At 37.9% G+C, this 27,604-nt stretch overlaps 1 protein-coding gene across 9 annotated transcripts in view; it reads left to right on the top strand.

Moving 5' to 3' along the window:
* Positions 1-27,604, top strand: part of JADE3 (jade family PHD finger 3) — a 135,368-nt gene that overhangs the window by 58,728 nt on the left and 49,036 nt on the right. For 8 of the 9 annotated variants that reach the window (XM_045187542.2, XM_024580071.3, XM_053917184.2 and 5 more), the window contains 2 exons: positions 23,370-23,426; positions 24,216-24,295. The exons of the other annotated variant lie outside the window; for it this stretch is intronic. In XM_045187542.2, the coding sequence (XP_045043477.1) occupies positions 23,381-23,426; positions 24,216-24,295 (126 nt within the window). In that variant the 5' untranslated portion in view covers positions 23,370-23,380. The remainder of the gene's footprint in view (positions 1-23,369; positions 23,427-24,215; positions 24,296-27,604) is intronic. 9 annotated transcript variants of the gene reach the window in all.

Genomic DNA, 27,604 nt, shown 5'->3' with positions numbered 1-27,604 from the left:
TTTTCATCAGGAAGTAGGTTGCATGTCTCCTTCCAGTTAAATGTGGGGGGGCTTGTGACTACTTCAACCAATGCAATAGAAACGTGACTTCTGAGGCTAAGTCATAGAAAGCAATGCAGCTTCTGTGTTGCTCATTAGAACATTCACACTGGAGCCCCTCAGCTGCCATGTAAGAAATCTGACTACCCTGAGGCCACCTGGGCTTAATAGGCCTCATGTGGGCACTCCAGAAATGGTCTCTGCTAAGCCAGGTCATCCCTGTCAAAGGTGCCAGATAAATGAAGAAGCCTCCAGATAATTCCAGCTGTTCTTTCCAGCTGAGGTCCCAGATATCTGGGAGGAAAAAACAACCATCCCTTGTCATGCTTTATCTGAATTCCTGTCCGAAAGTATCTGTGAGATGATAAAAAATGGTGGTTGCTTAATGCCACTATGTTATATAGTGGTTTGTTATATGACAGTTGATATCTGGAACAGCTTAAATTAATATGCATGGCTATATTCTAATAAAACTAAATGAAATAAGAATTTTACATAATTTTACACATGAAAAAATATTATTTGATTTTTTTCAACCACTTAAAAGTATAAAAGCCATTCTTAGCTCATGAGCTATACCAAAAACAAGCAGTGAGCTACATTTGGCCTAGGGGCCATAGTTTGTTAACCTCCGATCTAAAGATTGTATAGTACGTGTAGAATTTAAACCTAAAGGCTTCTAAGTCAAGATGACTCTAATTTCATACTTTAAACTTATTATCTCCTTTCTAAACAAAGTGATAATTGATAAAATTAAAAATTAGACATCTCTGTGATCAAGAAAAATCTCTGAACCAGAAACAGATCAAACAGTAAGTGGAGATTTTTAATTATGGGCCTCTAGTTACTGATGTGCTGGGATCTGTAGCCAGAAAAAGGTAGGAATGGCTGGGAATTATATTTCTGTAGATAATGAGGATCAAAACACTCAGTGAATGGAGGAGATGAGCCCTGACAGCATGAAGTCAAGGATTGCCCATGAACAGAAACTGAAAAAGATATTACTCCTGTTCAGGATGGCAAGCAGGAGAGCAGACAAAAAGACTTAGGGCCAGAGACAAAGGTATTATTGGCTTACTGTCTAAATCTAAACTTTTCTCCCTATTGGTGGGATGGGACTGAGAATCCTGGGAGGAAGCAGCTCTCAATAAAGAGAGTGAATGAAGAAGGAAGGAAATTAATTTTCTCCAAGGTTATCCTGCAGACAAAAATATCAAAGTGATGACAGTTGTCCAAATTAACAACCAGAAAATTAATTCGCCTCCAATGAGAATCATTTTACAATGATCTTAAAGCTTAAAGATTTCTAACAGTAAGAGTAACATCCATTACAATTTTTTTTTAAATCTAATGCATATCTGATAGGAACTCATATTTGTGGGCACAAGAGGCAACCATACATTGATGTTTCTCTCCCTCTCTTCTCCCTCCCTTCCCATTTCTCTAAAAATAAATAAATAAATAATTTTAAAACAAAAAGAGGTTTTTCCAGATTTTGTGACTGCATAGAGGAGAGTGCCAACTGAGCAGTAGAAGGGAGGAAGAACCAGTGGAGAAGAGAAGATAATGGCCTTGGTGTTAATCATCCTCCAAGTTAATGTATCTGGTTGACTGGGCGGGGGGTGGGGTGGATATTTTTCTTTTATTTTCTGTCCCCTATCCCTCCCCCTCACTTTCTATGTCCCTCTATTCTGGGAGCCATAAACCCGTGTAGTGCAGTAAGGCACTTTTGAGGAAATACCATCACTTATAAGATAGTTAGAGGAATAAAAAGGGTATTAGGGAGCAAAACAGGAAATCCAGAAAAAGCCTTTGGAAATCCAAGCAGTTGTTTGAAGAGGGATGGTGGGAGGGAGTGATCAGCATATCATATGCAGCATAGAGGTACTTAGAGATGAGAGTTGAGAAATATGCACAGACTGGTGACTTTTTCCATAATTCTGCTGTGGTAGAAGCCAGTTGAGGAGTGACTGAGATCAAGAAAAGGAAGATAAACTATAGACTATTTCTTGAGGAGTTTAAAAGAGACAGGAAAGAAACAAATTAGGTATTAAATAGAGAATAATAATGTAGAGTCAAGAGAGTTTGTGGATAAAGGTAGGAGAGATTTGAACATGTTAATAGATACAAATCTAGTATACAGACAGAATTAGGAAGTTAAAAGGCAGATTTTTTTTCTGTTCATAGAAAATTATTTATTCAAACCCAAAACACTGATTCAAAAGAATATATGCACCCCTATGTTTATTGCAACATTATTTGTAATGGCCAAGATAGGGAAGCAACCCAAGTGCCCATCAACAGATGAGTCAGTAAACAAGCTGTGGTACATATATACAATGAAATATTACTCAGCCATAAAATGAAATTTTATCATTTGCAACAACCTGGATGGGCCTAGAGGATATTATGCTAAGTGAAATAGGGAAGAGAAAGACAACTACTATATGATTTCACTTACGTGTGTAATCTAAAGAACAATATAAATGAACAAACAAAACAGAAACAGATTCATAGATACAGAGAACAGACTGATGGTTGCCAGAGGGGAGCAGGGTTAGGGGGCTGAGTGAAAAAGGTGAAGGGTTTGAGAAGTTCAGATATGTAGTTACAATATAGTCATGGGGATATAAAATACAGCATAGGCCACATAGTCAATAATACTGTATTAACTATGTATGGTGCCGGAAATAGTACTAATATATGGTACTTTGTTAGGTACTGGAAATATCAGGGGGAACACTTTGTAAAGTATATGATTGTCTAATGAATATGCCATAAACCTGAAACTAATGCAAAATAATATTCAATGTAAACTGCAGTTGAAAAAATTTTTTAAATTGTAAAAAAGAACTAGAGGGAGAAATACACATCAATAAAAAAGGAAGAAAGAAAAATGAAGATAGCACAAAAAGTATTTTTAAAAAAGAAAATTATTTCTACATTTAGAGCTGTCTAAACATTGGAATGGAATGCCTAATAGATAATGAGCCCCCTGTCCCTGTCAAGTGGAGTTTTGCTGTTTTCTGGTCAGTTGTGTAGAAAGATATATTGGTGAGTGTCTTTGGGTGTTTTAGTCTCTGTTCAATTCTCCACAGTTTGCCCACAGTTGTTTTAAGCATTATAAATGAATGTTATTCTGTGGAACTGACCTGCCTTGCCTGGCAGCTCTCCGTAGATTCATCAAATCAGTGGGCCAAGTTAATTTATGTCTTTGATCTTGAAGGCTGAATTTAAACTGCAGGTTCTCAAATAAGAAAATACTGAGGCTTAGTGTCCAGGAAATTTTCATCGCTATGACAATCAACCATGATCTGGGCTCAGGTATTTTTGACAAGGTAGTCACTTTCCACACAAAGCAACAACAAGTATTTCAGATTTTAGAGAGTTTTATTTTTATCTCTCCATCATATTTGTAAAACACTGTTTCTTGGAATAATTAAAATAGCACTGAGATGATAGGAGAAATGGATAGAGAAGAAAAATCTGTTTTCTTTACCCTGATTCATATTCCTATAGGGATGCTTTTAGTTTACATAGAAGTTGGGTCTCATGACAAGAGAAGATAATTAATTAGTTTCCATCTATGTTCACTAGTCTTCATCTTAGATCTTCTAGTGATCCCTTTGGTTAGCATTTAAAACAATTCAGGGGTAACCTTTTGTTGTTTTGTCTCAAATGACTACTTGTCTGTATCCAACTCTGGCTTCCCTGGGTTACTGACGCATGAACAGCACAAGTGACTGAACTCAACTAATTCTGAGAAAGCCACATTTTAGTCAGTACTTTCCAACTTTCTTACCCTCATTTCTTTTGCAGAACTGACAAGTGGCATAACTAATTAATTAGTTTTATTCCTACTCAAGTTATACATTTTACATTCTCTCTGTTAACCTTTTTAAAATGCTAATAAGTAGTGAAATAGCTAAAATCAGACAGGGAAGATGCAAGTATACTGGAAAAACATCTCCCCACTCAAAGAAAAAGCAGAAGCACCAGGTATCATAATACTTATCTTTTAAGGAAAAATAGATATATCCTTGTCACCAACTGACTTTCCTTCTGATGGCCCACAGGTAGCGGGGTCAGCCTCCCAATTACCCCCAGACCTGTAAGTTTTATCTGTTTCTTAGCCTGTTTGTTTCCTTAATCTGGGATAGTGCAGTAAGTGAACATCTCACAAGTCTACAGGTTGATCCTTTTCCTTTCTCAATTTTTTACTTTTGAGATATGTTAGGAACATGAATTTAATGTTCTTTTTTAATCATATGCTTACTTTTTAATAGTTAATTATTTTTGAGATAATTTTTTATTTTGAAATAAGATTTTGTGGTGATATATATAAATATAAATTTTTATATATAAATATATATTTATATATATTTATATATAAATATATATTTTTATATATAAATATATATATATAAATTTAGAGAGGAATTGCAAAAATAGAGCACACTTCCTGTTTCAGACAAGATGTAGTAGACTAATTTCTGATGTAATAAAAGTAAATGGGTGGGGAAAGATATACCATGCAAATGTCGAAAGAAAGCTGAGTGGCTATACTAATATAAGATAAATTAGACATCAGAGCAAAGAAAAATATGCAGAAGACACAACAATCTTAAATGTGTATGCACCATATAACAGCTTCAGAGTACCTGAGGTAAAACTCAACATAACTGAATTGAGAGATAGACAAGCCCACAATTATAGTTGGGGACCTTAATGCCCCTCTTTCAGTAATTGATAGAAGCAATAGACAGAAAATTGGCAAGGGTATGGAAGAAGTACCACCACCAGTCAACCAATCTAATTGACACATAGAATGCTCCACTTGACATCATAATGTATTTACTTTCCAAGTACACATGTAACATTAACAAAGATAGACCATATCCCAGGTCATAAAAAGAAACCTCAACAAATATAAAAGAATTGAAAGCATACAGTATATATTCTCTGATCATAATGGAATCAAATTAAAAATCAAAAACAGACTACAGGAAAGTTTCCAAACACTTGGAAACTGAATAACACATTTCTCATTCGTCCATGGATCACGGAGGAAGTGTTAAGGGAAATTTTTTAAAAATATGTTGACCTGAATGAAAATGAAAATACAGCATATCAAAACTTGTAGGATGTAGCTAAATCAGTGATGAGTGGAAAATTTATAGCACTAAATGATTATATGAGGAATAAATGAAAGGTCTCAAATGAATAATCTAAGCTTTTACCTCAAGAAAATAGAAAAAAGAGAGTAAAACTCAGGGCCAGCTGGAAGAAGGAAATAATAGAAGAGAAGTTAATGTAATTGAAACAAAAACAATAGAAAAAAAAACAATAAATTCAAAAGCTGGTTCTTTGAAAAGAGAGATTCTAACTTAATTAGTAATGGGTGCAGTTTGGGCATTGGGATTTTCACAAGCTTCTAGAAGATTCCAATGTGTAATGGTGATTGAGAACCACCATTCTCTGCTGGAGTAGCCAGATACATTTTCAAGGGTTTAACCTGTAGTGGCCTAGCCCTTTTCATTTTTCCCCAGAAAAATTTGTAGCCATTTCATTTTCTCTCTCTTTGTTGTCCTCAAAGTCAGTACTATTTCCCTTTGTATGTTAGCTTTCATGTCTGACTGTTTCTTTGCCATAGGCATTGCTCTGACTAGAGGTACGCCTTTAACAGCAATCCCCCTCCACTTTACATCCACACCACCTTGATTGATTCTGGAATTAACTCTGAAACTCCCCTCTATTGGTTTGCAACACATCGTTGGTTACCAGTTTTAGGCTGTGATCACCCAAGCCATAGAGACAACGTGGCTAGTACACCTGGTCCTGTGAACCTGGCTCTGTGGGAGGGAGCCAAAGGAAGGACTTGATTTCTCAGTTCTGGTGGCCAGTGCAGTGCCTGTTCTCTCTCTGTTAGCACAGTATTAACAGTTGGTGTGCAATGGATTTGAACTTGCTCAGTAAGTTTGGGATTGTTTCTGTTTGTTTGACCTTATATGTCAGGCTTACATGCCTGTTATTGTTCCTAAAATCTGGGGTGAAGGATATTTTTTCTCCTAACAAACTGATGATCATTTTAAATCAAGCAGACATGTGATTAAATATTTCACTGTAGAAGCAACTCATAGCAGCAGATAAATTTGTTTCTATTGTAGAAAGAATTATATGTTTTATAGTAAAAGCTCTTCCTGTTGATTTACTTTCTTCTTAAGAGGTCTTATTTGCAAATGGTATTTTATCTTAAAAGCATTTATGTTTTGTACATGTCTCTTTTTATTCTTAACACACCAAGCCTACTTATATATCTGGATAGTTCAAATTGTTGACTACATGTATATAAACTAAAAATAATATGTACTGCTAATTTTTATGCTTTTTTAGTTTCAATATATGTATTTTATTTTTTATTTTTCAATTACAGTTTCCTTTCAATATTATTTTGTATTGGTTTCAGATGTACACTTCGCAAAGTGTTCCCCCTGATATTTTCAGTACCCACCTAGCAGTGTACATAGTTATTACAATATTATTGACTATATTCCCTATACTGTACTTTTACATCCCAGTGACTATTCTGTAACTACCAATCAGTACTTCTTAATCCCTTCACCTCTTTCATCCAGTCTCCCAATCCTCCTCCCCTCTGGCAACCACCAGTCTGCTCTCTATGTCTATGAGTCTGAATTTTGTGCATTTATTTTGTTCTTTCAATTCCACATGTAAGTTAAATCATATGGTACTTGTGTTTCTCTGACTGACTTATTTCACTTATGTACTGCTAATTTTTTTTTAAGTTATTGGAACTGGGGTCTTTTTCCTTAAAAGGCGTAGAACAGATCTTAATTTAGAAGGGGCTAGAACTACTAAAATCTGTCAAAGTAACATCTCTGAATAGGCTACCTAGGCTGAAACCTTCTAGTGAGGTCTGTATGAGCCAAACAGTGGGCTGAGAGACTGGGAAGGAAGGGGTGGTGTTAGGAGAGTGGTAATTCAATTGTATGCTTTTCTTTTTTTTCATTAAAAGAAAGGTTTCTTATAGTTTAGACCAGAGGTTTACAAGCTATGGCCTGTGAACCAAATCTAACCTGCCTGCCACCTGTTTGTGTATGGCCTTCAAGCTAAGAATGGTTTTACATTTTTAAATGGTTGGTAAATGAAGAGTAATATTTCGTGACGTGTAAAAATTACATGAAATTCAAATTTCAGTATAATAAAGTTTTATTGGAACAGAGCTGTGCTAATTCATTTGTTTATGTACTGTTTATGGCTGTTTTCATGCTACAACAGCAGATTTGAATAATTGCAACAGAGACTGTATGGCCCTCAAAGCCAAAAATGTTTGCTATCTGGTCTTTTACAGAAAAAGTTTACCAAACCCTGATTTAAACTCACTTCCCAGCCTGGCCTTCTCATCTAAGGTGATTTCTCCTCGAAGGGTTTGAATTTCCCAAATAATTTGTTAACAAGTCTGTATATTAAAGGGAGTAAACCTACTTCCTGGCAACAGGCATAACTGTGATTGACATTGAAATACTTGTCTGAGTGGCAGGAACCTACCTAGGTAAATTCTTATTTTCTTCTTTTTTCTTAAATGCTCCTTAAGGACTTTTAGAGAAGAGTTGACCTCCATACTCATCTTGTCACAGGGAGCTGATGAGTCATATAATAGGTTTTAATTTTTAAAAACAAACTTTAAAATGACTGAGACGAAGGTATTCTTTTAGAAAGTACAGAAAACTGTATCTCCTCCAACTTCTGGTATGTCTTCTTTTTTAAAGACAAATATTGATCAGGAGTGAGGAAAAGCAGTAAAATATGTATGATATTTTCCTTTTCTTCTGATTATTTTTTGTTTACTCAGTCTCTAGGTAAATATTTATGGCTTTAGTCACTGACCTACTGAAATATGGTAGCAATGAAAGATACCCAAGGCCAACAGGCTTGAAGGGAATTTTTGTTTCTATAATATTGAAGCAGTGATAGATTAAATTGTTTTGTAGAGAAGTGAATTCTGAATTAAAGCATAGGCAGTGGGCTCAAATGGTCTCAGTGTGGAAAGGGTTAGTATTGTTTACCCCAAAGCAGAGGTAATTAATTCAAGAAACTTTAATAGTATTCATGACTTCTGAGAGGGTTTTGTTTTGTTTTTTTGTTTTTTGGTCCACATGGTGAGAATCTTTAAGGATATAAGAAGTGGCTTATATCTCTGGTCTGACAGGTGGACAATGTCTGTCTCAATGGCTCTGAAGGATATTTTCCTGAAAGCCTAAGGGAGCTGGACTTTAAGATACTAACTTACTTAAGGATTACTTCCAAATACCTTCATGGATTTATCCTCCCCGATTTTATCTTAGTCCTTCAAAAACCTGTTTACATTTTCATTCTGTTCCACTTCTTAAGCTGATGAGTTCTCTAAGGTCCCTAAGCATTGCTCAAAGTCCTGCTTTCTTTTTGATAAAATTGCCTTTAGGTTTCAGGAAGTGCCCCTTTGTTACTTTAACACTGATTGGGTGAATAAACTCAAGTTAGTCATTTCTGGACTCTTGATTCTTATCAGTTTCTGCTTCATTCTTTTAAAACAAGATTTCTCAACCTTGGCAGTAATAACATTTTGGGCCACGTAAGTCTGTGTGTATTAGGACTGTCCTGTGCCTTGTAGGATGTTTATCAGCCTCCGTGGCCTCTACTCCCTAGATGCCAGTAACAGGCCCCTTTCCAGTCTTGAGAACGAAAAATGACTCCAGGTAGTGCCACATGTCTCCTGGGGGACAAAGTTGCCTTCAGTTGAGAACCACTGTTTTATATTTTTGTCTTTTCCTTACTGCAAATTTTGGGCTTTTTTTGGACTATCCTTATAAATATGAAGTCTTCTCTATCCAATTGATTGTATTGCACTTCTCTGGATTTTTTTTTTTTCAGCTCTCATGAATGCCCATCTTGAATGACAGTGACAGCTACTCTTATACAAATTTGGGGGTCAACTGCATCATTTGTGGGTGCTGAGGGGGACAGATACCTCAAAATCTTAAGAAGTATTTTTTCTAATTATGAATGCCCTATATGTGTACTATAAAAATGTGGAGGATGGAAAAAATTGGATAATGTTTTCATCACCCATACATCCATCACTTCAGTGTTAGTAATGTAACTGATGTTAGTAAATTGATTTATGGCCGTCATCTATTTTCTATATATTTTATTTCATAGATGTAATCTCACTACGAAGTCAGTTTTTATACTGTTTTTTCCACTTAACATTTAACATAAGTGTTTCCCTGTATACCATATTTAAATGATTGAATGAAATATTATAATATTAATATATGCTTTAATCTTCTTTTGTTTGATAGCTAGGTTTCATTTATTATTTTTATTATGGAGTTCTAATGGACATTTTTGTTAATAAATCATTTTCTAAGTTTTGGATTTATTTTCAAGATGAATGTTGGAAGTAGAATTCCTGGTCCAACGGATATAAATATGTTTAAAATAGAGCCTTAAATTACTTGTAAGCTTCTGCATGGCCCCATAGAGTACAGTGAATAGGGGCTCTTGCACTGACCATGTTTCAGAAGTATGTCTCATGGGCATATAGAAGGAAAGGAAAGGGCCGTATTGGAATTAATCACTTTTCCTTGCCTGCCTGGTCTTCTGTGGGAATATTAATGGAGAGTCAAGTAGCCACCAAAGCACAGACTTAGATTCCACTCCCAAATAATCTCATTCGGTTGACTTCCAGATAGTACTCCTTTAAAAGGGAGTTTCAGCCAAAGAAGGCACTTTATACATTTGTATTTTGCCTGGTTTACAGTCACTGTTAAAATTAATCAGCCTGCTGTTAATCATTTTGGTTGAGATTATAGTAGGAATAAGACATGAAAACTGCCATCAAATTACTGTTCCCAAGAGCAAGGTGAGGGCTGATGCACATTTAATTTCTGCCAAAACAAAGAAGTACTCATTGTGGGAGGTAAGGAAGAAAAGAATGCCTTTAGTCTGTACTCTGAATAGAGAACTAGAAAATAAACAGCTGAATAATACTGTATATCCAGATGTAAGACATCATGGTGCTTCATGAAGTTACTCCAAGTTTGCACTGTACTTATTTATGATTTTACTTAAAAATTTTATTCTAAAGTGCTTTTTAAAATGTACCACTTAATGAAGATTCACATGTTGTGTTACATAAGGGTGCCTAGAAGGAGAACTTAAGACAGTATTTGAAGGTACAAGATATATTGAGGAAGTGCTTTCAGGAGAAGCCTATAGGGAAGTGAGTACAAGAGGGTAGGGAAGAGGAAGGAGCTAAAGTAAGGATACGATCTTAGGAAAGTTTAACCTTAACCTGTTTGGTTTGGGTGGGAGGTATAGAACAATTATTGGCTGCTGGCTGCCCCCCGGGAAGGAGGCAGGGAGAGTATAATCTCCCTGGCAGGACTCCAGCTCTTAGGGATAGGGAAAGCTGTGAGCCATTAGCATCCAACAGGGAGTATCTGGGAAATGGGTGTGCAATCCAGATAAATGAGACTTAGGTGGGGCACCACTGCACCTATTACTCTTTTGTCGTTTACTCTGTGAAGGACACTGTTGTTAAGACCTGGAGGTAAGAGATGAATGTGACATTGTCCCTGCTTCTAAGAAGTTTGTGGTCTAGTAATATGGCTGACCACGTGAAGAATATTTACAGTGCAAGTCAGGTGCTTTTTACACAGACAGAGACTTGGGTAGAAAGCAAAAGAGTGAATGATTGTGTGAGAGGGGTATCTGGGAGCTTCACTGAGGAGACCCCATAAATTGGTAGGACTAGGTTGAGCAGAAATAGAGTAGCCAGAATAAACAGGGACGGAACTGTAGCCAGGGAAGAGCCCTGTGCCAAGGCCAGCAAGTATGAAACAAGATGATGTGTTCATGGAATCACATACGGCAGAGCATGTGCAGGAAGCAGGGGAGTAGCATCTGATGAAGCATGACAGATTGGAGCCAGAATAATGTGTTCCTGGAAGGTCATGCAGGGGAAGCTGGGCTTAGAAGAGGCAACATTCCTGCTGTCATCCCTCCAGTCTGCCTCAGGGCTCAAGGTCAACTTGGAGTGCCCATTCCCGATATACCTGCCAGCTCTGCCCTCTGCTGTACCATGTGGCTCTAAGTGTGCCACTTAATCATTTCTGAACCTCAATTTCCTCATCTGTAAAATGGCTGGTGATGATGACATTTATAGGACTGTTGCAGTGATTAGAAATAATAAAGACAGTCTGAAGGTTTACCATCATACTGCTGTCATTCTGCTGATATTTACTGTTCTTTGTCATTTTCCTACAGTAAATAAAACAGCAGTGCTGTCACAGAAAGAGACATAGCAATGGACTGTAACAGCCCAAACTGAAAAATTTTCTTGCTTTGTTTTCTTTCCTAAAAATCATTAGCAACCCAGTTTTTTATTTTCCAAGGTTGGTGTTACTGGTGTTATATAATGTGTTTCCTAAGCTGTTTACTGACAATACAATATTTCTTGTTGCCATCTATAATAAAAAATGATTGTTACTCTAATAGTTTTTTTTTTAATTTTTTATTGTTATTCAATTACAGTTGTGTGCCTTTTCTCCCCATCCCTCCACCCCACCACATCCAAACCCCCCTCCCTCCGCCACCTCCACCCTCCCCCTTGATTTTGTCCATGTGTCCTTTATAGTAGTTCCTGTAATCCCCTCTCCTCACTGTCCCCTCCCCACTCCCCCCTGTCCATTGTTAGATTGTTCTTAACTTCAATGTCTCTGGTTATATTTTGTTTCCTTTTTTTTTTTTTTTCTATTTATTATGTTCCAGTTAAAGGTGAGATCATATGGTATTTGTCCCTCACTGTCTGGCTTATTTCACTTAACATAATGCTCTCCAATTTTTTAAAAACACCAAATTTCACAGATTCTTAAAAATCTGCACTAGAGATCAAAATACAATATTATAGAAAATGAAGATGCTTTTAGCCACAGTTCATAAGACCAGAACTTCAGATAAGGAGTACCTACCTATTCACCAGAAGTTTTGGATCTCCTAAAACTTTTTTTTTTTTTTATCCTCACCTGAGGACTTTTTTTTCCATCACTTTTTTTTAGAGAGAGGGGGACAGAGAGAGAAACATCGATTGGTTGCCTCCCATACTCACCTGGACCTGGGATCATACGCACCTGGACCGGGGACTGAACCTGCAACCTAAGCATGTGCCCTGAATGGGAATCAAACCCTCGATCTTTGGGTTACTGGACAATGCTCCAACCCACTGAGCCACACTGTCCACGGCACGGTCTCTTAAAACTTTTTAGAGAATTGAGAAGAGAGGGTCCATGCTCAGCTCACTTTCTAAACTGAGAGTTTTTAGAGGATAAAAGTATTTCCTCTATGGCATTTGCTGCCTTTGATCCCAGTATGTTATTCATATGGAAGTTATATTCAATAGGCACTGAATTTTTCTGTTGCTACTCTGAACTTTGCCATAAAATTACTCATTGGTAAAATACCACGATAATTTAAAAGGTTTTTAAGCTTCGTTGAGGTATAACTTACAATAGTATAAAATTCATTTTGCATATACAGGTCAGTGGGTTTAAGTATATTTACAGGGTTTTACACCCATCACTACTCTCCAATTACAGGACATTTGTCACCCCAAAAATTTGTGCCCATTTGCAGTCAGTTTGCATTCCTACTCCCAACCACAGGCAACCACTAATCTACTTTCTGTCTCTATAGATATGCCTACTCTGGACATTGCATATAAATGGAATCATAAAAAAATGATCTCATGTTTATGACTTCTTTCACTAAGCATATTTTTTCGCTAAGTTTTTTTTTACATGTTTTACATTTGTTTTGCATGTTGTAATATATATCAGTACTTTGTTCCTTCTTATTGCTGAGAAGTGGTCCGTGGTATAGATATACCACAGATGGTTTAGCCATTCACCTATTGAAAGACTTTAGTGTTGTTTTCAGTTTTTGGCTATCATGAATAAAGCTGCTATAAACATTTATATACAGGTTTTTGTATGAACATAAATTTTCGTTTCATTGGGAAAAATGCCCAGGAGTACAATTGTAGTTGCATGTTTAATTTTTAAAGAAATAGCCAAATAGTTTTCTACAATAGCTATACCATTTTACATTACCACCAGCCATATATGAGTGATACAGTTTCTTCACATCTCCATTGTTTGAATTTTCACTATTATTTCAGCCATTATGGTTTTATTTTGCATTTTCCCAATGGCAAGTAATATCAAACATTTTTTTCATGTGCTTATTTGCCTTGGTATTGCTTTTTGATGAAACATCTGCTCAAGTCTTTTTACTACTTTTAATTGAATCATCTGCTTCCTTACTGTTGAGTTTTGTAGTTCTTTACATGTTCTGGGTATAAATCTGTTGTTGGATATGTGATTTGTAAATGCAGGGTGGGGCAAAAATAGGTTTATACTTGTTAGTATGTAAAATAATACAATACTTAATAAATAATGTGAGAATAAGCTGTTCTGTGTACTCACGATTGTAACCCTACTTTTGCCCAACCTACATTTTTTCTCATTCTGTAGATTTTTAGAAAATTTTTTAGGGTGGGTTTGGCTGGGCTTGGGTGGAGGGATGGGGAGAAAATGCAGACAACTGTAATTGAATAACAATAAATTTTTTTTAAATTTTCTGTTGTTGACACTATTACAGGTGTATCCTATCCCCCTCCTTTTTTTTTCTCTTAAGTATGGTGTTTGTTTGTTTATTTTTATTGTTGTTCAAGTACAGTTGTCTGCATTTCCGCCCCACCACCCCACCCCAGCCATCGCCACCTCCCTCCCCTGACCCCACCCCACCTTGGTTTTGTCCATGTGTCCTTTATCGTTGTTCCTGAAAACCCTTCCCCCTTTTCCGCCTACTATCCCCTCCCACCTCCCCTCTGGTTGCTGTCAGTTTGTTCTTAATTTCAATGTCTCTGGTTATATTTTGCTTGCTTGTTTGTTTTGTTGATTAGGTTCCACTTAAAGGTAAGATCATATGGTATTTGTCTTTCACTGCCTGGCTTATTTCACTTAGCATAATGTTCTCCAGTTCCATCTATGCTGTTGTGAAGGGTAGGAACTCCTTCTTTCCTTCTGCTACTTAGCATTCCATCATGTAAATCTATCATAGTTTTGTGATCCATTCCTTTACTGATGGGCACTTAGGTTGCTTCCAGCACTTGGCTATTATAAATTGTGCTGTTACGAACATTGGGGTTCATAGATTCTTTTGGATTGGTGTTTCAGGGTTCTTAGGGTATTATCCCAGCAGCGGAATTGCTGGGTCAAAGGGCAGTTCCATTTTTAGGTTTCTGAGGAAATTCCATATTGTTTTCCACACTGGCTGCACCAGTCTGCATTCCTACTAACAGTGCATTAGGGTTCCCTTTTCTCTACATCCTCTCCAACACTTGTTGTTTGTTGATTTGTTTATGATGGCCATTCTGACTGGTGTGAAGTGGTATCTCATTGTGGTTTTAATTTGCATCTCTCTGATGGCCAGTGATGCTGAGCATCTTTTCTATGTCTCTGGGCCCTCTGTATGTCTTCCTTGGAGAAATGTCTGTTCAGGTCTTTTGCCCATTTTTTAATTGGGTTGTTTGTCTTCCTGGAGTGGAGTCGTGTGAGTTCTTTATATATTTTGGAGATCAGACCCTTGTCTGAGGTATCATTGGCAAATATGTTTTCCCATACAGTTGGTTCTCTTTTCATTTTGACGCTGTTTTCTTTAGCCATGCAGAAGCTTTTTATTTTGATGAGGTCCCATTTGTTTATTCTTTCCTTTATGTCCCTTGCTCTAGGGGACATATTGGTGAAAATATTGCTGTGTGAAATATCTGAGATTTTCTTGCCTATGTTTTCCTCTAGGACTTTTGTGATGTCACAACTTACATTTAAGTCTTTTATTCACCTTGAATTTATTTTTGTATATGGTGTAAGTTTGGTGATTGAGTTTCACTTTTTTGCAATTTACCTGTCCGGATCTCCCAACACCATTTGTTGAGGGAGGGTATTTTTACTCCATTTAATGCTTCTGCCCCCTTTGTGAAATATTAATTGACGATAGAGACTTGGGTTTATTTCTGGGCTCTCTAATCTGTTCCATTGGTCTATGTGTCTGTTCTTAGGCCAGTACCAGGCTGTTTTGATTACAGTGGCCTTATAATACAGTTTGATATCAGGTGTCGTGAACCCTCCTACTTTGGTCTTCTTTCTCAAAATTTCTGCAGCTATTTGGGGTTGTTTATGGCTCCATATACATTTTTGAAATGTTTGTCCTATATCTGTGAAATATGTCATTGGTACTTTAATAGAGATTGCATTGAATCTATAAATTGCTTTGGGTAGTATGGACATTTTCATGATATTAATTCTTCCAGTCCATGAACATGGTACATGCTTCCATTTGTTTGTGTGTTCCTTAATTTCTTTCTTCAGTGTTGTGTAGTTTTCTGAGTACAGGTCTTTTACCTCCTTGGTTAGGTTTATTCCTAGGTACTTTATTTTTCTTGTTGCTATATCAAATGGGATTTTTTCCTGATTTCTGTTTCTGATATTTCATTGTAGAGGTACAAAAATGCCTTTGATGTCTGAATATTGACTTTGTATCCCACTGAGTTTTGCCAAATTCACTTATTAGGTCGAGTAGTTTTTTGGTGGAGTCTGTACGATTTTCTATGTACACTATCATGTCATCTGTATACGATGACAGTGTTGCTTCCTCCTTTCCAATTTGGATGCCTTTTATTTCTTTTTCTTGTCTGATTGCTGTGGCTAGGACTTCCAATACTATGTTGAATAGGAGTGGTGAAAGTGGACATCCTTGTCTTGTTCCTGGTCTTAGTGGGAAAGCTTTTAGTTTTTGCCCATTGAGTATGATGTTGGCTATAGGTCTCTCATATATGGCCTTTATTATGTTGAGGAGTGCTCCCTCTGTTCCCAGTTTGCTGAGTGTTTTTATCATAAATGGGTGCTGTACCTAACCAAATGTTTTCTGTATCTATTGATATGATCATGTGATTTTTGTCTTTCCTTTTGTTTATGTGATGTATTATGTTTATTGATTTGCGAATATTGTACCATCCTTGTATCCCCATCCCCCTCCTTTACTCTCTTCCACCCCACCCTGGCCTTCACCACATAAAAATATCTTCTTAACAGAACCTTTTGCACAGCATGTTTTTCATTTTGATGAAGGTGAATTTTTCTTTCACACATCATGATTTTGGTGTTAAGTTTAAGAAATCTTTGCTTAGCCCTAGATCCTGAAGATTTTTCCTTTGTTTTTTAACAGTAGTACAGTTTTACATTTTAGTCCATGATCCATTTTGCATTAACTTTTTTTAAGGTATGAAACTTGGCTTGAAGTTCATTTTTTTTACTATTGCTGCAGTACCATTTGCTGAAAAGAATATCTTTCCTCCATTGAATTACTTTTCTACCATTGTCAAAAATCTGTTGGGCATATTTGTGTAGGAGTATACTCACTTTTAATAATGCAAAAATACATTATGTTGTGGCAGAGACAATAATGGGCCTCCAAATATGTCATAACCTAATCCCTGGAACCTGTGAATATGTTAGGTTACATGGCACAGGAGTATTAGGGTTTCTAATCAGCTGACTTTAAAATAGGGTCTACAGCCATACCACCTTGAACACGCCCAATCTCATTTAAAGTAGGGACATTATCTTGGATATTATCCAGGTGAGTATGATATAATCACAAGGGTCCTTAAAAGTGGAAGAAGGGAGGCAGAAGGATCAGATAATGAGATGTGATGATAGAAGCAGGGTCAGACAGATATAGTGTTGCTGCCTTTGAAGGTTGAGGATGATGGTCAGGATCCAAGGAGTGTGAGTAGCCTCTACAAAATGGACAGACAAAAAAAAGAATCCTCTTCTTAGATTTAGCCCAGTAATACCTGTATCAGAATTTTGACTCACTGAAATGTAACAGTGAATTTGTGTAGTTTTAAGAGTTTTAAGCCACTGAGTTTGTGGTAATTTGTTACCACAACAATACTAATAAGTAGGTATTTTAGAAAAGCTCCCATTGATAATAGGATTTTAGGTATTTGGGCACACCATGTGTTTGGAAAGTTTACATATATGGAATATTCCAACAATATCAGACAAACAAAGCTCTGCTCTAGGTAGATTTGTGCATTCAACAGGAAATAATTAGGAAATACATATTACTTTTATTTTTGTTTAAATATCTACATTCATTGTGACTTTATTTTTTTATTGTATTTATTTATTTTTAGAGAGGGGGAAGGGAAGGAAAGAGGGAGAGGGACATCAATGTGTGGTTGCCTCTTGCATGCCACCCCCCTAGGGACCTGGCCTGCAACCCAGGCATGTGCCCTGACTGGGAATGGAACTGGCAACCCTTTGGTTTGCAGGCTGGTACTCAATCCACTGAGCCACATTAGCCAGGGCAAATTCCTACATTCATTGTGACTTTAAATTTCACATTACAGCCTGGCTGGTGTGACTCAATGGATTGAGTGCCAGCCCACGAACTGAAAGGTGGCAGGTTAAATTCCCTGTCAGGGCACATGCATGGGCTGCAGACCAGGTCCCCAGTTGGGGGCACACAAGCGGCAATTGATCAGTGTTTCTCTCTCACCTAGATATTTCTTTCCCTGTCTTTCTCCCTTCCTACCCCTCTCTAAAACTAAATAAGTAAAATCTTTAAAAAATAAAAATAAATTACATACTACTTTTTGATAAGAAATATTTTGTTATTGTTGTTTTTGTTTGCATTTCAGAAGAGAGAATGTCTTAAGTTTTGCACAAAGGAGCCAAATGTAGCCCCCAAAATTTATATGATGGGAAGTTAACATTTTATTTAAAGAAATACACTTCATTTTGCAATATATACAACTACTAAATTATTATGTTGTATACCGGAAACTAATACAGTGTCATATGTCAATTATATCTCAATTTTTCCTGTTTCAATTCTTTTTTATTAAATTTAATGAGGTGGCAATGATTAATAAAATTATGTAGGTTTCAAGTGTACAGTTCTGTATATTGTATTGTATGTTTACTACCCGGTGTCAAATCTCCTTCTGTCACCATATATTTAGCCCCTTTTCTCCCCCCATATTTGATTGACTTCAACAGTAGGACAAATACACCATTGATTAATATTTTTGATACTTGTGCTAATCCTGTTAGTTTTTTTAATATATTTTATTGATTATGCCATTACAGATGTCCCATTTTCCCCCCTTTATTCTCCGCTGCCCAGCACCCCATTCCCAACATTCCCCCTCCCTTAGTTCATATCCATGGGTCAACATATAAGTTCTTTGGCTTCTCCATTTCCAATACTGTTTGTAACCTCCCCCTGTCTATTTTGTACCTATCATTTATGCTTCTTATTACCTGTACATTTTCCCCAATTCTCGCTCCTCCCCCTCCCCACTGATAAACCTCCATGTGATCTCCATTTCTGTGATTCTGTTCCTGTTCTAGTTGTTTGCTTAGTGTTTGTTTTTAGGTTCCATTGTTGATAGTTGAGTTTGTTGTCATTTTACTGTTCATATTTTTGATCATCTTCTTTTTCTTAGATAAGTCCCTTTAACATTTCATGTAATAAGGGCTTGGTGATGATGAACTCCTTTAACTTGACCTTATCTGGGAAGCACTTTATCTGCCCTCCATTCTAAACAATAGCTTTGCCGGATAGAGTAATCTTGGAATACTTCTTTCCAGCCCCTTCTTGCATGTAGGGTTTCTTTTGAGAAATCAGCTGCTAGTCTTATGGGAACTCCTTTGTAGGTAACTGTCTCCTTTTCTCTTACTGCTTTTAAGATTCTCTCCTTCTCTTTAATCTTGGGTAATGTAATTATGATGTGCCCTGGTGTGTGCTTTCTTGGGTCCAACCTCTTTGGGACTCTCTGAGCTTCCTGGACTTCCTGAAAGTCTATTTCCTTTGCCAGATTGGGGAAGTTCTCCTTCATTATGTTTTCAAATAAGTTTTCAATTTCTAGCTCTTTCTCCTTCTCTTTCTGGCACCCCTATGGTTCAGATGTTGGAATGTTTAAAGTTGTCTTGGAGGTTCCTAAGCCTCTCCTCATTTTTTTGAATTCTCGTTTCTTCATTCTGTTCTAGTTGACTGTTTATTTCTTCTTTCTGCTCCAAACTGTTGGTTTGAGTCCCAATTTCCTTCCCTTCACTGTTGGTTCCCTGTACATTTTCCTTTATTTCGCTTTGCATAGCTTCACTTTTTCCTCTGTTTTGTGACCATACTCAACCATTTCTGTGAGTATCCTGATTACCAGTGTTTTGAACTCCCATCTGGTAGGTTGGCTATCTCTTCATTGCTTAGTTGCATTTTTCTGGAGCTTTGATCTGTTCTTTCATTTCAGCCTTTTTTCTTTCTTTTTTTCTTTTCTTTTTTTTTTTTTTTGTCTCAGCGTGCCTGTTACATAGTAAAGGACGGAACCTTAGGTATTCCCCAGGGCGGAGCAACCCAAGTTGCTGTGTTGTGGCACTATCAGGGAGGGATCTGAGAGGGAATAATGGCACTTGCTTGGCTCTGTACCGGCTTTCAGTCACTTCCTCCACTACCCACAAGCAAATTGGGCCCTTCTGGTGCTGATTCCCAGGTGGGTGGGTTTGTGTATGTACTAGGTCCCTATGGGTCTGCCCAACAAACTCTCCTGTGAGGCTGGGAGTTTCTCCTGCCACCACAACCCCCAAAAGTTTTTTCAGTCTGAGGTTTTGAGGCTGTATTTCCCTGCTCAGGAACCCCAGGTTGTGCGGTCTGTCTTACTCCCCATTTGTTCCTCCCACTTTATCCTCACGCAAATGTGGGGCTGCCTCGTTCACCAGCCGCCACTGATCCTCCAGCTGCTGCCTTGCTGTGTGTCCCCTCCACCTAAGCTACTGGTGTCCACCCCTCCTACCGTTCTGAATGAATGTTTTTTCTTTAACTCCTTGGTCGTCAGACTTCCGTACAGTTCTATTTTCTGGCAGTTCTGTTTGTTTTCTTTTTTAAATTTGCCATTGTCCTTCTTTTAGTTGTGCGAGGAGGCACAGTATATCTCCCTACACCTCCATCTTGGCCGGAAGTCTCCTATGAGTTTTTTCAATAGCTTTATTGAGATGTAATGTACATATCATACATTTTATCCATTGAAAGCATATAATTCCATGCTTCTTAATATATTCACTATGTGCAAACATTACTAGAGAGCACTTTGAATATCTTACCTCATTGCCTTCTGACTTCCATTGTTTCTGATGAGAAGTTAGCTGTTAATCTTAATGGGGTTCCATTATAAATAAGGAGGGATAGTTATTTCCATTTTTCCCTTGCTTCTTTCAAGATTTTCTCCTTGTCTGGCTTTCAGCAATTTTACCATAATGTATGTGTGTATCTCTTTGCAGGTGGTGGTGGTGGTAGTACTATAAACTACTTGGAGTTTGTCAACCTTCCTGGATATGCAAATTAATGTTTTGCAGTGAATTTGGGAATCCTTCAGCCATTATTTTTTCTCCTTTTTTTCCCTGCTTTCCTTCTGGTGCTCCCATTACATATGTTGGAGCACTTAATGGTGTCGCACATTTCTGTGAAGCTTTGTTTATATGTTTGTTCATCTTTTTTCTCTCTGTTTTTTTGCTTCCATAATTTATATTGATCTATTTCACTAATTCTTCTGCCAGTTCAAATCTACTGCTGAACCCCTTTAGTAAAGTTTTTATTTTAGTTATTGTACTTTTCAATGCCAGAGGTACCATTTGGTTCTTTTTAATACTTTCTCTTTATTGATATTCTTACCTCCCTTTCCTTTTTTTTTTTTTTTGAGAGAGAGAGAGAGAGACATAAGTTGGTTATTCCACTTTTTTATGCATTCATTGGCTGATTTCTTGTATGTGCCCTGACCAGGGATCAAATCCACAACCTTGGCGTGTAGGGATGGCACTCTAGGCAATTGAGCTACTTGGCTAGGGCCTCCTTTGCTTCTTTAACCATGGTTTTCCTTAGTTCTGTAACATATTTACATGGCTAAGTTGAAGTCTTTGCCCATTAAATTTGACATCTGGATGTTCTCACAAGCAGTGTCTGTCACTTGCTTTTTGGCTAGTGTATATGTCATACTTTCCTATTGGCATGTCTCATATTTTTTGTTGGAAACTGGACATTTTAGGTAATATAATGCAGTAACTCTGGGTACTGGCATCCCCACCTCAGGCTCTTTATTGTTATTTCCTTCTTTAATTTAGTGACTGTCTGGATTATTTTATTAAAGTCTATTTACTCCCTGCTTTTGCCCTGCAGTGTGAAGTCTTGATGTTGTTTCTTAGGGGTTCAGCCTTTGGTATACCCACAGTCACCCTGGGATGATAGTGGTTTTGTCAAGTTTCCACTAATTGCTAGCTGATTGCTCTGTTGTTTTTAATAATGCCCTGGGGGCATAAATTGCTCCACAGACTGATCCAATCAAATTAGGGCTCCTTTTAAGGGATAGTTCCTAAGATCAGTATATGAGATTTCTGAACCCAGAATGATTTCTCCCAGCTATCTATTTCCCTGATTCTCTTTAGCATGTTAGCCAACCTAGGCATGACCAACTTTTCCACTCTGTTGCAAATAGAATAATTTCCACTGGGGAAAGATTTGGAGCCTTCTGTTGTATAGCCTGCTTATCCTACTAGGCTAAATCTCTGAGCCACAGCTCTAGTACAGGGGGTGGGGACAGTGATGTGCTTCTCTCTGAGTAGAGTCTGCATCTCTCCTAGGTTTACCTCTGCTGATGTAGAACCCCCATTCTAAGTACTGGGCCAGAGCATTTGGGGCCTCAGTGTTCTTGGTAGCACCACACCCAAGGCATAGCCTCTATCCCAGGAGTGGGGGCCACTGGGTAGAAGAAGGGAGCCCCCACCTTTCAGCCACACTTTTCTGGAACTTAGCCTCAGCAACAGGTAGCTGCAGACAGAATGAGAAATCCTGATTCCTGCCCCTCTCAGGGGGAAAGCCTTGCATCTGGGAGCTGACATTTGTGCTGGGAGGGGGATACAGGGAGTGAGTCTAGGCCCAAATACTATAGACTCTTACTTTATTTACTGAGTTTTAGTAGATTTCCTTTAATAAATGCTTCTTCGTTTGCTATAGGCCCTTCAGACCATTCTCAGAGATTTTAAATAAGTAGTTTTCATTTCTTTTTAAAATAATTTTCACCAGATTCACTGGGGAGTGGGTCCATATAGCTCTTCACATTATCATGGCAGGAATGGAACTCCATTAGCTTTTTCAGATGCAGTGTTGTTTCTGTTACTCCTAATTGCTCACAGTGGCCTTGTACTTGGAATTCTATCCCTTTAGCAGATAATGAGTGGGTTGAAGGCAGTAGCCATGACCTTTATCCCCTGTGGAATCATGATTGTTTATAGTAGTATTTTGTATGCTGTGGCACATAACAGAATGTCAGTTACTGACTGTGCCACTGTCTTTTCTAGCTTATATTTTGAGCACTTCCTTTGTGAGTTGAAGTGTCTGTCTTCCTTTTTTCCTTCACTCTGGTGCTGGAGTGTTCCCAGAAAGGTGGGACCTTTTTTTTTATCAGTCATTTTCCACACACACACAAGGAAGGACACTTGAACCATTTGAAGTTTTAGTCAAATGTGTTACGTATTTTGACAATATAGGCGCTTTCTATAACATCCCTTGCAATGTATATATAGCTGTAATTTTAAATTTGGCTAGTTGTTCTGGGGATGGAGACAGAGATAAAGTGAGAAATGTAGGTAGAAAAGCAGTGTGGTTGTGCTCTTCAAGGTGGGACATGCCTCACTTGTTCTTTCTTCAGCCAACCATGTCTCATGCCTTTCAACCTTGGCCCTTGACAGCTCTACATTTGCTACTGCTTTTTCCTTTCCTGCTCCTCTCTGGCTGGTGAGGTCCCTATGGCTGCCCTCTTTGTTTGGGTGGACATTGGTCATGTGGCCACATCCGGAGCTCCAGCCATTCCTGTACTATTCATCCTCTCCTGTGTGGACTTCCTCCTAAGGCTAATATGTAGCCTCACCCAGTCTACGACAAAATATATTGGAGAATTTGGTAGTAGTCTTTTCCTATCACTCTAGATCATTTTAGAATATTATTGGCAGAAATCATTTGATTTGTGTGATTGGCCTGCTGTTGCTTCTTGGGATCTGTAGGAACATATTGATTGTCTTCTGGGATGGGTGTGTGTGTGTGTGTGTGTGTGTGTGTGTGTTGACTGTTTCATTCAGTGTTGTTCTCTTTCCCAGGATGCTCCACAATGAAACGCCATAGAACTCTCAGCAGCAGTGACAGTTCAGATGAGAGTGAGTAGAACCAGCCAACAGCGGGTAACCTCTGTATCCGTACTCCTTGAGGATTTCTTCTTTGACTTGATGACAAGCTACTTCATGCTTCCTTCCATGGTTAAAAGTAATGTTTTTAGGAAGGAAAGCTTGGGGTGCCATTTTTCTTATTCATTTAAATTTCATTAGAAATTAATATGTTAGATGGAAGAATTGGTTTTATATGGCATATAGCAGTTGTTTTTCACTTTTCACTTATATAAACAACAAATGCCAAATTTAATAATGATTTAACAATGCTTTTCTAGAAAGGAGGAAAAGTATATGAGCATAAACTATAGTCCCTACAATTCTAATTGTAGCTCAGGTACTAAATGACTGGATGGGTCGTCATTTGTAAAAGGCAACAATCTTATTAACAACAGCATTTGGGGCAGTGCTGAAGGATGTATACAGATTACTTGTTGAACACTTTTAGTTTTCCAGTTGCTTTTGCAGATACTTTTTCTCCAGGTGGGACATGAATCATGTTATTCCAAAATGTTATGAGGTATGACTACATCAAATCAAATCTCCTCAGCATTAGCTTTGTTGAAGCTTTTGCGCACTAAAAGGCCACCTATGAATGTTTTTAAACTCCATTATAAGGCTTTCTTGGTTGTAATTTAACTTTCTTCAGTGTTGTGTATGAGATTACTGTGTTCTCCATCATATCTTTCATATTCTCTTGGATGGCATTTAGTTATATGACATTTAGTTCTAATAGCAGGTTAATAAGTCTCAGTATTTTTTTCTAATTATCTTTTGCAGGTCCTTCCACTTCTCTTACTTGTGGCTCAATGTATAGGAACAAGTCAAAAATTCCAAATGAACACAAGAAATCTGCTGAGGTGAGATCAGATATTCTAATTTGTAGACTTTAAAAAATAGACAGCTGCTTTCTGCCTACATACCTACAATATTCAGATCTTGGAGATGCAAGGAGTAAACTATGTGCCAGTGGATAGGCTTGCTTTCTGATGAGTTTTTGTTTTGTTTTTCAAGGAAGATTCCACTTTCTTTTCCCTTTGGGAAAACAGTAATCTTCACACCGTGATTTCATTTTGGCGATTATTCTTAAATGCCTGGCTTTAGATTATAAAACCTCTCCTTAGCCAAAAAGTCCAAGGGAGCCAGACTTGGGGAATTGGGAAGGACCCGAAGATCTGGCCTATGATCATTAAAAGCTAAGTTGGTACGTGAGAGGCAGTGCAGGAAGGGGTAGATGAGGAGGTTGTGGATGGAGAAGGGAAGGACCAGGTTGGAGATCTGGGCTGTGATGGGTCCTCATAGCCTTCAGAGCACTGACAGCCCAAGAAGAATGTGTCACTCCTGGTGAGGCTGGCCATTATTTCTTCAACTATTTTTTCAGCTCCATCTTCTTTCTTCTCCTTCTCTTATGACTTAAATTTCATGAATGTTAGATCTTTTGTTATTTTCCCACAGGTCCCTCAGACTGTTCAGGAGTGTGTGTGTGTGTGTGTGTGTGTGTGTATGTGTGTCCTTTCTGTTGATCAGATTGGGAAATTTTTCTTGTTCCCTTATCTATTATTCTATTAATTCCATTCTTCTATTGAGCCTATCCCCTGAGTTTATTTCAGCTATTATATTATTCCATTTCATTATTATTTTTATCTTCTATATCTTTACTGAAACTTTCAATTTACTCATTTCAAAAAAGTGTTCATAATTTCTTGTTGAAGCATTTTTATGACAGATGCTTAAAAATCCTTGCCAGATAAGTCTAACATCTGTATTATCTTGGTGTTAGTGTCCATTGTCTCTTCTCATTCCCAGTTCTCAGTATGAGTGATTTTCCATTGTATCCTAGACATTTTTAGTATTATGTTATCAGACACTAAGTCTTATTTAAATATGTTCTATCAGGCCTCCGTAATAACCAGGCCAGTGGGGAAGAGGGGCACTGACTCTTTACCAACAGTTGCAGAATTCTTAGGTTTCCTGTCCTAGTTCTGTTGCCTCTCCAGGAAGATAGTTTTGTTATCTCCCTGGGAAGGGGGAAGGGTTACTTATTACCTTCCTTACTACTTGTTGCGGTGGAAATACTCACCTTCTTACCTCCCTCATAGCAGGGGGAGTGTTGGCGGTAAGGGATACCACATTACAGATGAGCTGTAGCAGGGGTGTCACTCATTTTCACTGGGGGCCACATCAGCCTTAAGGTTGCCTTCAAAGGGCCGAAATAATTTTAGGACTGTATAAATGTAACTACTCCTTAACAAGGGGCAGGAGCTCTACATTTGGCCCTTTGAAGGCATCCATGAGGTTGATGTGGCCCTCGGTGGAAATGAGTTTGACACCCCTGGGCTATAGTGACAGTCCAGGCTCTCTATCCAGTCCCTGCTGGTACTGCATTGAATAGGAGGGATACCTTGTTATTACCGAGTGGAAGTGGATGTCATGAGCTCTCAGGTGATATCCACTGATACCACAACAATCACTCTTTTTAAATAAAACATTTTAAACATCTTTTTTGAAATACAATTCCCATACCATACAGTTTATCCATTTAAAGTATATAATTCAGTGGGTTTTAGTATATTCACAGAGTTGCATAACCATTACCACAATCTAAATGTAGAACCTTTTCATCACCCCAGAAAGAAATCCCCTTACCCCATTAGCCATTATTCCCCAATCTTTCTACTCCCAGCCCCTGCCAACCACTAATCTAATCTCTGTCTCTCTGGATTTACCTATTCTGGATATTTCATATTAATGGAATCACAATATACAGCCTTTTGTGTCTGGCTTCCTTTCACTGAGCACAACATTTTCAAGATTCATTCATGTTTCAGCATTTATCAGTACCTCATCTTTTTATGACTGAATATATCCCATTGTATGGAAATACCAAATTTTGTTTATCCATTCATTAGTTATGAACAATTGGGTTATCTCCATTTTTATAGTATTATAAATAATATTGCTTTGAATTCATAGCAACAGCTATGAACATTCATGCACAAAATTTTATGTGGGCATGTGTTTTCAGTTGTCTTGGGTATACACCTAGGTGAGGAATATGGTAACTTTAACCATTTGAGGGAACTCCAGATTTTTTTCCAAGGAGGGTCCATCAGTTTACACTCCCACCAGCAGTATATGAGGGTGTTTGAAATTTGTTATTGCTGTAGGCACCAGAGACTTTGAATTCCTCTAGTGATCTTGGCTTAGAGTCTTCCCTTTGTGCTTGTCCTCAGAAAGATTGTCTTTTGCAGTTCTTCTGGCTGTAAACCACTCTTATTATCACTGGAGGCATTAGCATGGTGGTGTAGGGCATGGAGGAAGGACAGTGTTCTCTAATATTCTGATTATGTCTTAGTCTGTGGATGGCATAGTGGTCCTGAGTCAGGGGGAGGGAATGGGGAAGGCGAACTTAAGGGGTAGGGCTTTTTTGCTCCTGCTCCATTTTCCCCTGTCGTCCTGCAGCAGGTATTTTCTGGTGTTCTCAATCTATGTCCTTGAAGTTCTTCTTCCTGTAGATTAAGTCTTTCTTCCCCCTTAGATAACACAGGGAGGCTGAGACTGGGTACTCTTCCTTTCCCCTGGCACTAATGAAATAATACCAGTGCACTCATTTGATATTCTTCCCCTGAAGATAAAGCCTTTTGTTCAGTAAATGAGGAAGGACATTGAACACCAGGGGCCCAGACAGCACCACTGGGGGATCTTTTCTCCAGGTTTTCTCCATCTTCTCTATGAGAGCTGAGTTGGATGGCTAGAGAAGAACAAGAAGGTGGGAACCCACTATGAGTACAGCCCTCAGGAACTTCATACTCTCATAGTAGTCCCCACTTGGCCCCAGCAAGTCATCAAAATTTCTAGTTTAATGTTCCTACTGTGGCTTCTGCCCCAGGTAAGCAAATGTTCCTGTCCTGTGTCTCCCTGCAGGCATGCCTGTCTCTCTTTGAGTTGGCTATTTGTCCATGACTCATTTCTCTAAAGGGTTCACAAAAAAATTGTCAGTTTGCTGCCTGCCCTGCCTTTTTCTTCTTGTAAGAATGGGGGTTTCTTCTTTTTGACTCTCTACAGGTCCAAGATGAAACCTTATCATTTTACTGGGAGTTAGTCACTGAAATGCAATATAAATGATCTTTTTTTTTTTTTTTTTGCTGGGCCTTTATTGGCTCATACAT

This window comes from Desmodus rotundus, chromosome X, assembly GCF_022682495.2.
Source record: "Desmodus rotundus isolate HL8 chromosome X, HLdesRot8A.1, whole genome shotgun sequence".
In the NCBI taxonomy this organism is placed as follows: domain Eukaryota; kingdom Metazoa; phylum Chordata; class Mammalia; order Chiroptera; family Phyllostomidae; genus Desmodus; species Desmodus rotundus.
This window is presented reverse-complemented; position numbering and strand designations above follow the sequence as displayed.